We start from the raw sequence: 13383 nt of genomic DNA, 5'->3' as shown, positions 1-13383 counted from the left end.
CCATCATTAACAAGGATATTCATTAGGGTGCGGGGGGAGGGTTCGGTCCGCACCGGGTAACACAATCAGAGGAATGACTCTAAAAGGAATAAAAAACAAATATGCCAGAATTTTTTCCTAAACAACCTTTTTTTTTTTTTTTTAGAAATTTCTAGATATAGAGGGTTTTTCATTTAATTTTTTAGTCTAGGAGTGAAACCAAAAGCTTACCGCTTTGGGTGAAACCAACCTCAGCGACGCCACTATCCAACAGTATAATTTTAAGGACACTTTCTGTTAGTGTGCGCTCAAAGCTACATTGCTGTAGCTTTTTAGGACATCGTATGTTTAACATTATTTTCTGCGTATATCTCATTAAATAACTTTTTCAAACCAGATTCTCTCATAAGTTTACCAATGCTTCCAATGTAATTCATGATATCAAATCCACGCAATCTGCATACTATATTTAAATTTTTCTCCACTGATTGCTTCCGATTTTATCTAGAACGGTTCATACGTTAGGCAAGGTATTGATATGTTTAATTACTCAATCTGATCTATAACAAAACGAGGTGGAGTAAATGTAGTTTAGAAGAATTAAGATCATTTATTAAAAGAAACAAAACTAATTTATTAAAAGAAACATAAACTAATTTTTGCAGAAAAATCACTGTACTATTTACTAGTAGCATAAAACCTGACTAGTTTAGCTGCGGGTATTCAGTGGAACTAAAGAACCAGCCAATTTTGAGAATCTATTTCTCTGAGAAATATAATGGGAGATGCAATTTCTCTGTAAGGTTTAAACTTAAGCATCTGAAAGGTTACTAGATCCTTGGTAATGTAATATCTTAACACCACGATCCATAACTAAAACATATGTTTATTCGTTTTAAACGTTTTATAGGACGTTTTTGGCATGCAGATACCAAGCTAACCAATATGATATTCATCCCATTAAACATGCCTTCTTCAGAAATTTTTGCAACGTTGTGGTCTACAATATCAACAACCTACTGAACAACAGGTGGTAGCTTATCTTGTAGATTAACGGTGTCATTTGTCTCAATAGCAGATAGTTTCAATTGAAAGATTTCATCCGTATGATTCATTTTAGTTTGGATGGAATAAGCAATTGAGGAAACGTTTTTAAGCTATTTAAAACCCAGGTAATCAGATCATCTTTGCAATTGATTATGTAATATTATCAATTGGTTATACCATACTTTAAGGTCTAAAAGCATGCTCTAATTGATGTTTTATACGAGACAATTATTTTAACACCATTGTGGTCCTATTAATATTAATCCTTTTCAGCCTTTTTTTTGGTAAAAGTTGAAAGTTTTTTGTACAAAATATCTTGCGCACCCATTTGAGTTATATGCATCATGCAAATCTGCATGATGCATAGAATTCAAATGCACAACATTAGAAAGCTGTTTTAAAACAAATTATCTTAAACCTTTATGCTCTTGTAATCAAATACCTTCATAAAAGATTGTGAGAAGCCCCAATACTGGGAGCTTGTTTAAAATAAATCAAAACCTATTGTTTTATAGAAATGTTTTGAGCGAATCATCTAAATAAAGTCCAACATTAAGTTAATTATAAATTTGGTTTAATATTTCCTTACTTTACATATTATACATTTTGAGCACTGCATAACGTTGTATTAAAAACAGACCAATTTTCTATCATATGGAAGTGCTTGTTACTCCCAAACAAATCTTAGTAGTTCTAGAAAATAGATTTTTGAAGAATATTCTTTTTTTTTAATTGTTAGTTTTTGTATTTACTTGTGCTATATATAGTCTTTTTTTGTAATTTTAAACGGGTATATTTCGGCTGCAGATGCATTTCTCTCCTTTTTTGTACTATGAGAAATCATTAAATTGTTGAGACTCCGACAATTTTCAATTAAACCCAAACTTTTTTGTGATTTTCTGTATTTAAGTGAGGGCAGTGATGGATCCAGGAACTTTTGATGGGGATGGGGGATGTTGAAATATTTTTGTATTTTGTATCACATTTGCATCTCCTAAAAATAAAAAATAAAAAAAGTCCTCCATTTCTAAGATATTATAGGACTTTTAGATTCTAGTGGTGGTGGTGGAGGATCCGTCACTGGTCTAGAGAAAATTTCTTTTTATTAACAATATTGATGGTTACATGACAGACTACACATAATGCTTCTTTTGGATTCTTTGTTGGTTTGAATTGCTTACAAGATTGTTGTAATTTATCCCTAAACAAACACTTTCTTTTGTTTAAATCTTGAAAAAAAAAAAAATTAAAACAAAAGATATTTTTTTATATTAATTTTTTGCTTTGTTTTCTTCTTCACTAAATGATTTAAAATACAAATGTTAAAGATATCAATATAAAAGAGAATAATTACACATGAAAAAGTTAAGGATAAATATAAAGAACACGGACACTCTAAGGTCTTGTTACAGAGAACTGCTGTTGAAATTTAGACATTTCTTTCGTCATAGTTTTAAGTTACTTGCTTATAGGTGCTCGCAACAAAATTACATAGCCTTCAAACGACTGTCTCATGCAACTTTTGTCTGTGATTTTTAGATGGCCAAGTAATCTTCATTCAATGATCATTATTTGATATTTCAATTGACTTCGTTTTCTATATCTACGACTAATTTCTCCATGAGTTGTATGTTTGTTTGTTTTTTTCTTTTAAAGTATATGTACAAGGTTAACAATAAAGTATAAATAATTAGAACGTTACTTTTTTCGTTTTATAGTATTGATCTTTATTGTATTGATAAATGTTGATCTTTTTTAACAAATACTTGTAATGTAATTTCATGTTCTTTCTTCGTCTGTAATTTTTCTGTGATACATCTGCACAATGCCACTCTTCTGGTACAAAGTTTTATGAATATTATCTAATATTATGTTATCCTTTTGGTAGATACTTGGTAATGCTTTTTTCTTAATTTCATTTAATTCGTCAAAAAAAATCAGTCAAATAAAATCAGTTGATAATTAAAAAACTCACTTTATTATGATGAAAAAAGTCAAACTATAAAAAGTTAAACTATTTACATTTAAAAAATTGCTTCAATTTTTTTTGAAAAAATTAATTTTAATTAAAAAAAATTATTAAAAAAAGTTATTAGATAAAGCGAGAATAAGAAGTTTTACGCAAAAACAAGAAATTTTACGCAAAAACTCTTTAATAATGAGTGATAAATAGTTATATATTGTAGATAACTCTATAATATACAATTATTGGAATGCGAATATGAGGGGAATATCTTACGTTCGAACTAATTAGATTCAAATATGAAGGGATGATTGTGCGAGGAATTTTTAAAAAGATAAAAATGATAAAATAGATATAAAGCTGCGCAAATTCAAAATAAAAAGCTGCGCAAAAATAACAAAAAATTTCGTAATAAAGCGGGATGTTTATCAAGCTAAAATGTTTATAAACAATATATAAATAAACGTCATAAGCAATTGTGACTACGTTTATACTAATATATTATTTAGGTAATCTAATAATTAGTACGAATTGCACATTCTAACATCCAGTGCAATCATCTGTCTTCGCTGGCCCTGATATGTGGCCTCTATATGGCAATTGGTCGGAGAAGGATAATACCCAACCTAAAATGTTTAGAGTAAAATATATTGTAAAAGGAGGACATTTGATAATATTTTGCTTAATGAGGAGGACGGACGGTAACAGGCAAAAAAGTAGGGCATGCCTTTCTAAACGAGGACTGTTGGTCACCCTTAAGACAATACACCCAAAAAAATAATAATAATAATAACAAACAAAACTTAAAATTATTCTCATTATCTAAAAAAATTTTATATTCAGCTACGGTTTTTTTCAATAATACAACTTTTTGCAATTTTTTGTGGTATAACAATTACATTTTAACATTTTGTTTTACCTCAATGTCAACTCTTACCTGTCCATTTGCTTTTTAATTAAAAATAGTAATTATAAAAGTTTTTATTTCATTAAAAAGAAACTTAGTCGATTACTAAGTACAATAGCAAACTTTACTCTAAACTAAAAAAATAAATAATTATTAGATTTTGAAATTTCAGACTTGAGTTGCCTAATGATTTTAAAATATTCAAGATAAAGTGTGTTTGTTGATAGGCATAACGGACAAAAATATATTTTTTTAATTAAGGGTTTTAAACATAAATAATGTTAATTATTTTTTAAAATTACAAAGTTTTACTCTTTCAAGTCACTGAATTTAATGCTTTGATGTCACCAAATTTAAACCCATACCACCATACCATGGTGGTGGTGATAATGATGGTATACCATCCCATTAACACTCTTAATACCATCTGTTATTTATGGACATTGGTCCACCCATATAGGGTGACCAATGTCCTGGTTTTTAAGTAGGGTAGTGCTGTGCTCTTCAAAGTATAAACTGAGACAATGTTCACCCATCCCATGTTAATTATTACCTTGTCGTATAAACCATTATAGTTTATCATCATCCACATGTTCACCAATAATTATGTTTATAACCCTTAATCAAAAAAAAGAAAGAAATTATGATGGTCAAAACCCTTGGTTAAAAAAAAATGTCTGTTATGTCTAAGAACATTTATCTAAAGGTCAAATTAAGTAAAATCATAATTAGGCTCAATCAATTATATTTTCCCCAACAAAATTAAATTTCCTTACCAATGTAAATTCAACAAATAGTAGTAGTAGTAGTAGTAGTAGTAGTAGTAGTAGTATTTAAAACTGTAGCTGTGTTAACAGCGAGTGAGTTAAAAACTCACTTTGACAGCTTTTGACAATCTAAAAATATAAAAAATTTACAAAAGATAATAATGAACAAATTAAAAAAATATATATATATAGTTAGTTCTAAGTTATTTTTTTAATGCCAAAAATTTGTCCAAACTGTTTTTGAAAATGTTTACATTTCCCGACATGATCACTTCCAATAGCAATTTGTTCCACAAATTCACAGTTCTATTTATGATAAATTCATATCTTGGCACAAACTTGGTTTGCTCTCTGCTGTATTTTCTGCTGTGACCTCTGCATGATTTTGAAAATACTGGTTTGTTTAAAAGGTCTACTGCTTCAATCTCATTAAAAATCTTAAATATTTGAATAAGATCTCCTCTCTTCCTTCTTTCTGACAATGTTGTTAAACCAAGTATCTGTAAACGGTCTTCATACAACAAGCTTCTTAAGTTCTTTATCATCCTTGTCACTCTGTGTTGCACCCTTTCTAATATTTCAATGTCACCTTTGCAGTTTGGTGACCAAACTGGCGCTGCAAATTCAATCAGAGGTCTAACAAAAGTAGTATATAGTTGCTTGAGAAGATGCTGATCCAAATGGGCAAAAGTGTTTTTTATCATTCCTATTATTGCATTAGCTTTTGATGAACACGCTACTATGTGTTTCTTCCATTTCAGTGATATATCAAAATTTACACCAAGATCATGTTCATGCGTAGAATTATTAATTTTTGACCCATTTACTGTGTAATTAAAATTTATGTTGTTTTTTCCATATTGCATAACTACACATTTACTTTCATTCAGTTTGATTAACCATTTTTTGACCAATCTTCTATAATATTTAAATCTCTTTGAACTAATTTGGCGTCCTCAATTGAATATACAGCTGATAAGATTTTAGTGTCGTCTGCATATATTTTCACCATATTTTTGATTTTTTTTGGCAAGTCATTTATGTATGCTATGAAAAGGAATGGCCCCAGAATGGATCCCTGTGGAACGCCACTTGATACTTTTTTTCATGTTGACACCGCTTCACCCTGGACAACTCTTTGAATTCGATTATTCAGAAATGCCTCAATCCAGTTCAAAAATTTTCCTTTTATTCCATAAGCATTCAACTTTAATAAAAGTCGCTTGTGTGGCACGGTATCAAATGCTTTCACAAAATCTAGCATTATAGCATCTACTGGTATGTTTTTTGCTAGTTTCTGTGTGATAAAATCAAGTGTCTCTAAAAGATTATGAAGCCATGTTGGCATTTTGAGATTATATTATGGTTGTCAAAAAAATTTTGCATTTCATTTCTTATAACTCCTTCAAATACTTTACATGCTATTGATGTGATTGACACAGGTCTGTAGTTGGATGCGTTTAGCTTACATCTTTTTTTAAAAATTGGAGTCACATTTGCTGCGCGCCATTGTAGAGGAAGGTTACTTGTATTGTAAGATGATTTGTAGATTAATGTAAGTGGTAGTGCCAATGATTTTGCACAATGCTTTAATGAAGCAAATGTAGCAGTAAATGTAGCAATAAAAAGGCAACAAATAAAACTCACGCAACTTTGTTCAAATAATAGAAGTTTTCTTAAAAACTGTTTACTTAAAGTTAACATTAAAAACTGTTTACTTAAAGTTAAACATTTTAAGCAAATTATGAAGTAAAAAAACAAATTTTTATTTTTTACTTGATTTCTAGTCGTTAATAAGCAAAAAATATGTATATTTTGTTACTAAATCTATCGAAATTCTCTGACTTTTCCATGACTTTTTAACATAGTTTAGAATTTCCCTGACTTTTCCAGGTTTTCCAGGTTGCTGGCCACACTGATTAATTTAGTGTTAAAAATGAAGAAAAAATAATGAACCTCTTAGTATTTCCAAAATATGGATATGTCCTAACTCTTATTTTCTTAGAATCTACTCACCTGGATGTGGGAAAACTACATGTAGCCACTGTGAAATTGAGTTAATATGACAAATTACAGACAACAAACAAAAATTATGACATTGAGACGACACAGATTTTACCACAATGTTCACCTATTATATTATTCATAAGAAATTTTAACTTAATAAAAAGCTTAATAGAAAAGTATAAAAAATTGAAACTGAATATAATTAATAAATTGATTTTGAGCCACATGATGACAGTTTTGAGCCAATTGCTCAAAAATGCTGTTAGGTGTCAAACATAACACACAAGCATCTTATCCTATGGAATATTACTAAAGTTTTATTGAGGAGACCAGTGAAGACTCTATGGAATTCTACAGTGATATATGTCACATATGGAGCCAAGAGTAAAAGAAAAGATCCCCTGAGTCATGAATGCATTGAAATTGTGTTGTTTTAAACCAATGAACTTTTAGGTATTAGTTCAGCAATGAACTTCTTGCATGTAAGATTGCTGAACAACAGTTTAGCAAGTTCATTAGAAACTTGTGATGCTTGTTCCAAAAAATATATTTAACAAGATTTATTTTACACTATAGCTGAAAACACTTTCAAGAACTGAAATTTTCAATTCTTAAAAATACTACTTTTTTAATTTGAAAAAGTAGTACTTTAAATACTTTGACATTAAGTATTTTTTATTTTAAATAAATAAATTGTATTTTGTATTTGTATTTTTAATACTTTTTAGACCAAGTACTTTTTTTTTTGTATTTTAAATTTTTAGGTGACTATTTTATATTGATTTTGCCTATTAAATGTATATTGTATATATAAATTGTGTTTTCTGTTAAATTAATTTTATTAGTTTTGCAATTTAAATTTTCAACTTATATTATCTTCAATATTTACTTATTTTTGCAACTTTTTTACAATGTGCCCTAATTTTGCTAAAAATTAAAACCATTCATTTGTTAAATGATTTTCCTATAGTGTCATGCTTTTATTACAAGGTTGGTATTTTATTTTGTGGGAATAAGTATAATTTAAAAAATACTTCCTTTTTTTTCCAGCTGTTTTGGTTATATTTGTTATTATGCTCATCATTACTATAATCAATGATCATCATCAAACATTGCTATTAGCTTTTTGGCAATTTGATTTTTAATGACTATTAACATTTTTGTTTCAATTTATTTTTACTTTTATTACTTTTTAATTTTTTTATGAATTTAAACATTTTATGTTTTAAATATTTTTATAGTCTAAAGTCAAAGCGTTTGATGTTTGGTTGTGAAAAATGAAAAATCACCTCTTTCTTCTTACTATTCTATGTTTACTAAAGTAATTTTTTTATTTTTACAATTTATTGTGTTCATACATTTTGATAAATTAAGTATAGCTTTCATAGAATCAAATCTTAGTTTTTGTTAAATTTAATTTTAGTCTAAATTCATAAATCTTTTTAAAAAAATATTTTACAAAAATTATGTAATTAATAATTGATGTTAACTATGCATTACTGGTTCACACATTTTTCTTATTTTTAAATCATTAAAAATACGACTCAACATCAACAGTGTTTATGCAAAAATAAAATTAGTTTTTTAAAAATTTTTATATAAGATTTTGATGATGTTACATAATTCACAAAATGATTAAATGTTTAGAAAAATATTTAACTATATATTTTAAACACACAATAATGAAAAAATATTGATATTTTTATAGTGACATAATTAGTTATAGTTCTCTAAAAGTTCCAAAAGAGTTTTGTACTAAGATTAAAACAGTATCTGTATCATAAATTACTATAGTAAAACTAGCAACTAGTGTTAATGCCTGTTAATTTTGAAATTGTTTTTAAACAATTTCATTTAAAATGTTTTTAAATAACTTAAAAATTATTTAAAAACTGTTTTTTGAGTACTGCTAATTTTCCAAACATACTGATAACATTTTTTAAAAATCATTACTTTAAACAGTGCTGCTTTTAGTGGTAACTTTTATGCTTTATCTCGCTTATTGTTTGGTTGTTCGCTGTTGAATGCGTTCAAGTGTTTTTATGTCACTTTTTAGGTGAGGAGACCAGGCTTAAATGACATACTCAAGATAAGGTCTCATGTATGTTGTGTAGAGTACCCTCCATAACATTATCCCTCTAGTGCAAAATGATTTTTAGTCTGCCAAGTATTTGATTTGATCTAGCTGCTGCAACCTCTACTTGATGCTTAACCTTTAGTTTGTTCGAAGTTAGGACACCTAAGTCACATTCAATAATTATTCTATTCAAGTATTGGCTGTGTGAAGCATTGAATAAAGGCTCACTTAGTTATTTGAGTAACCAGCATGCACAGGTTTTGTTGAGGTTAAAAAATATGAGCCACTTAGACCATTCAACTGCTATGTGCTATGTCTTAGACCATTCAACTACTATGATTTATGTCTAGTTGTAGTTTTATTGCATCATCTTCTGATTTGATTATCCTTTCTTACTAGATCTTACTTACTTATTACTTTCTTTTCTAGATCTTACTTTCTTTGGCGTAGATCTTTATATGATGCACCATGTTGTCTGGAAGGTTGTTTATATGTATCAGAATTAAAGCTGGACATTAAATGTTACTAGCAGAGTACAAAAACTTTTGTAACTCTGTTAGTAACATTTACCCATTCAGACTTGCTATTGCTGATAACCACCCTCTGTTTTTGTTTTTTTAATCAGTCTGTTATCTACTCCAGGAGTGCACTGTGTATGCCATATGCTTCAAGTTTTAGAAGAAGATGCTGGTGAGGTACTTTGTCGAAAACTTTAGCAAAGCCTGTGTAAATCACGTCTATGGCATATTTTTGAAATAGTGCTTCTGTTAACATGTCATGTGCCTCTAGTAGATTAGTTATACTGGAGCGCCTTGGAAGAAATCCATGTCGAGTTTTTGTAAAGAGCCTATTTTCAAAGCAATGTTTCATGGCTCTCTTGTTTATAAAACTATCCATTATCATACAAGGAACTGATATGAGAGAAACTGGTCTGCAGTTTAATCATTTCCTTCGGCTTTCGTTTTTAAATATAGGAGTCACATTTGATATATTTGATAGCACATATTTCTGCTTCACTCAGGACACATTCCATTTCTGTCTGGTTCTCAAAGTTTGGCTTCTGGTATAAGGGTTTAAAAACAAATACAGACTGGAGTAAATGAGAATTTTTATGACTGTCTGTTGTAAGATTTCCATTGTTGTCTTCCAGTGACTTTACTGTTTCATTTGATATTTACTTCTGTTTGACTTAGTTATGAAGACGTTTTAGATTGATTTTGAAACAGTTTTTTAGGGTGGCTAAACAACTTTTTTAAATATCTACTCTCACCTTCTAAATGTATTTTATATAATAAAATAATACTGGAGTTAATATTTTTAAGGGTAGCTTAAGACCTCTAAACATCAGACGGGTCCCTATAATTATCAAAACAAAAGTTCCTCAAAAGTAGATTATGTTGGATCTCAAAAGAAGCGAAATTATATAAAAATTTAGAAAAAAATTATTTTATAAAAAATATTGAAAAAAAAATTAAAATAAAATGTTTTTGTAAAAATGAATATTTTTAGTTTTTAGTTTAAAAATGTCATTTTTTAGGCAATAAAATCAAAAATAATAATTTTTTCATAAAAGTATGATTATTTTTAAAGTTTTAATCTAATTTCGCTTCTTTTGAGACCCAACATGTATACTTTTAAAGAACTGTTTTTTTGATAATCCCCCAAAAAAAAATTTTTTCTAAAACATTTTAATTTTAGTACAGCGGAGAAAATAGAATTAGCCTCACCTTTATTTTTTGTTCAAATTTAACAAAAAATGCAGGTAAACAATTATGAAATCTACTTTATTTCTTGTTACTTCTACTACAACTAAAAAGTTTATAAATTGGTATGCTTAATTAATTCCAAATGGAAAAAAAATTAAAAATATTCAATTTGTGGAGAAAATAGAATTAGCCTCATTAGCGTTATATACAAAAAATAAAGAAAATATTTTGTTTTTTCGCTCATTTAGTATTTAGTATAGCTTCCTGAATTTTTAATGACTTCAAATATGCGGTTTGACATACTAGTCACAAGATTTTGGATAGTTTCTATAGATATTTCATTCCAAGCTTCTCTGATACGAGTTTTCAGCTCCAAAGTGCATTCAAATTGCTTACCATTTTCATAAACCTTTCTAGAAAGTATTCCCCATAGATTTTCAATTGGGTTAAGGTCTGGACTACGTGCGGGCCATACCATTACGTGAATATTTTTTTCTCTAAACCAAGCTTTTGTAAGCTTTGAATTATGGATAGTAGCATTATCTTGTTGGAAAGTGAAAGTTTCACCCATCAATTCCTCACCATGTTCAAGTAAACTTATTTCTAATAAGTCAATGTAGTCCTGTGAATTCATTTTTGTTGAAATCCATGCCAGTGGAAGTTTTCCAGCAAAGGAAAAAGCCCCCCAAACCATAACATTTCCACCCCCAAAGTTACGACTCATCCGAGTTTCTTTCTCTTTTCGAAGATCGTGCCAGTAATATTGATAGCCATCAGGACCATCTAGATTGAACTTTTTTTCATCACTGAAGAGAACTTGATGCCACTCTTCTTGCCAAGACATGTGTTCTTTCGCAAATTGTAATCTAACTTTTTTATGACGAGCAGTAAGTTTTGGTTTTGGTTTACGCTTTTTCCAAACTGTGTTTGGATCTTCATGTAAGATTTGTCTCACGCGTTGAACAGATACAGGTAATTGTAAATCAGCACGAATTTGAGATGCAGTCATGTGCTGAGCAGCAGCACGACGTACAATAACTCGTTTAGTACGATTATCAATTTTACGTTTGCCACCACTTCCCTTATAGGCTCCATAATTAACGCCAATCTTGAAGTAATTGTTAACCACTTTTGGAGATCTTTTAATTTTCTTTGCAATTTCCCGATTAGATAAGCCTGTATCTTTGTATGCTTTGATTACTGCTAATTCTTCATTTGTTAAACGCTTACCACGTCCCATTTCAAATAAAGGTATCAAAAACCAAATGTTAAAAACTTTATGAGCACTGATTTCACAGTCTTTGTTTAACTTACAAATAATAATAAAAAACTAACTCACAAATGCGTATCACCAGATCAAAATATACAAGTAAACTGAAAATAATTATTGATGAGGCTAATTCTATTTGTTACCGCAAATATCAAGTATTATACATTTTATGGTTTTATCAAATGTTCCGCAATTTAATTATGCTATATTATAATCTAAAAAGTTGTTGTTTGTAACAGTAATTATATGTGTGTGGATACAAAAGTTGTACCGCACAAACTTGTTTACAGATTTACAAAATATTGGATCAGCACATGGTGAGGCTAATTCTATTTTCTCCGCTGTATTATTTTATTATATAGAACATATTTAGAAGGTAAGAGCAGACATTTAAAAGAAAAAGTTGTTTTAAGGACAACCCAACTGATTTTACAACCTTGACTAGCTTTTTGCAGGCTACCTTATGTCCTTCTCGAATATCTATGTGAGTCCATCTATCAGCTGCAAGATATTTGCGCCAAAAGTTTCTTTTCTTTTCCTTTGCTTTTTCAATTTCTGGCGTATTCGCAGTTTGAAAATTTTGGGGTGAGTCATCAACGAAAAACACCCAAAAAAGTCCTTTGGAGGGGTGATAATATGGACCATTGGGATACTATTGCAAGTGGTTTTAAAATCAACTGTTACCGTCCGAGAAAGAAATTTCAATTTTAAAAATTTTTATAGTAAAATTAATCATATTATGAATTTTTTTCAAAGAGTTTTATGAAACATTTATATTATAAAAATATTTTTATAAGCTTATATTTGATATTTTATTGTAAATATAGAATAAATAACAACAAACATTCTTCAAAATTCCAACTCTAACAAAAAAATTGATTTTTCTTTTACAAAACTAGAACCCACAGCATCTCTAATGTGGAACATCAGTTTTGTTTTGATTTCTTGTTATTCCACAACATTTTTTTAAGTTCATCATTTTTGTTCTAGTAATCAAACTAAAATTAATAAAATTTTGTTAGAGGAACTAAAAAAATACATTTGAAATGCCCAATTCTGCTAAAACTCATGCCGAGTGTCAAAACACAGTTTGCATTCTCTGCATGTCAAAATGTGATCAAAGTAACCTTTCTTGATAAGCAGATTGGCAAAACACTCTCCAAAACCATTAGACTTTAATGATGACCATCTTCCAAATGGAATGTGCATAAATTGTTGTTTCATTCTGCAAAAAATTGATGAGGGAAAAACATCACAGCCATTTCCCAAATTGTATGATTCCAGTTCAATTGCTGTGAAGCCATCAACAAGAAATTCTCCTGCATTTGACTGTATTATTTGCCGAATTGGTAAGTCAAAGGGCAAAAATTCATCTCCTTTGTCCAGCAGTACTACTGAAGAGAAATTATCTAAAGTTGGAAAAATAGTGCACAAAATGCCTCACTGTGATTGGACTGGGTTTATCCCATAAGTGCACCCCTGGAACTAGAAGTACAAACCTGATTGCACTTGCAAAAACAGATGCAAAAAGTGCAGAAATTCTTGCATCTTCTGTTTTGGGAACCCAGGATGCAACTCCAAATGGCACAGTGCGACTGAGCAAATCAAGTTGGGGACCTAAATTACCACTGAAACTTGGTAAATATTTTTTTCACTGCTT

The 13383-nt window shown here is 29.3% G+C and overlaps 1 protein-coding gene across 2 annotated transcripts in view; it reads left to right on the top strand.

Moving 5' to 3' along the window:
* The window catches only part of LOC100211662 (glycine receptor subunit alpha-2), a 60814-nt gene that overhangs the window by 3788 nt on the left and 43643 nt on the right, over nucleotides 1–13383 (top strand). For both annotated transcript variants that reach the window (XM_065801330.1, XM_065801331.1), the window contains one exon: nucleotides 7912–7991. In XM_065801330.1, coding sequence (XP_065657402.1) covers nucleotides 7948–7991 — 44 coding nt within the window. In that variant the 5' untranslated portion in view covers nucleotides 7912–7947. Of the gene's footprint in view, nucleotides 1–7911; nucleotides 7992–13383 lie in introns of those variants that run through there.

This window comes from Hydra vulgaris, chromosome 07 (genome assembly GCF_038396675.1).
Source record: "Hydra vulgaris chromosome 07, alternate assembly HydraT2T_AEP".
In the NCBI taxonomy this organism is placed as follows: domain Eukaryota; kingdom Metazoa; phylum Cnidaria; class Hydrozoa; order Anthoathecata; family Hydridae; genus Hydra; species Hydra vulgaris.
The sequence above is the reverse complement of the archived record's forward strand: the minus strand, read 5'-3'. Positions and strand labels throughout refer to the sequence as shown.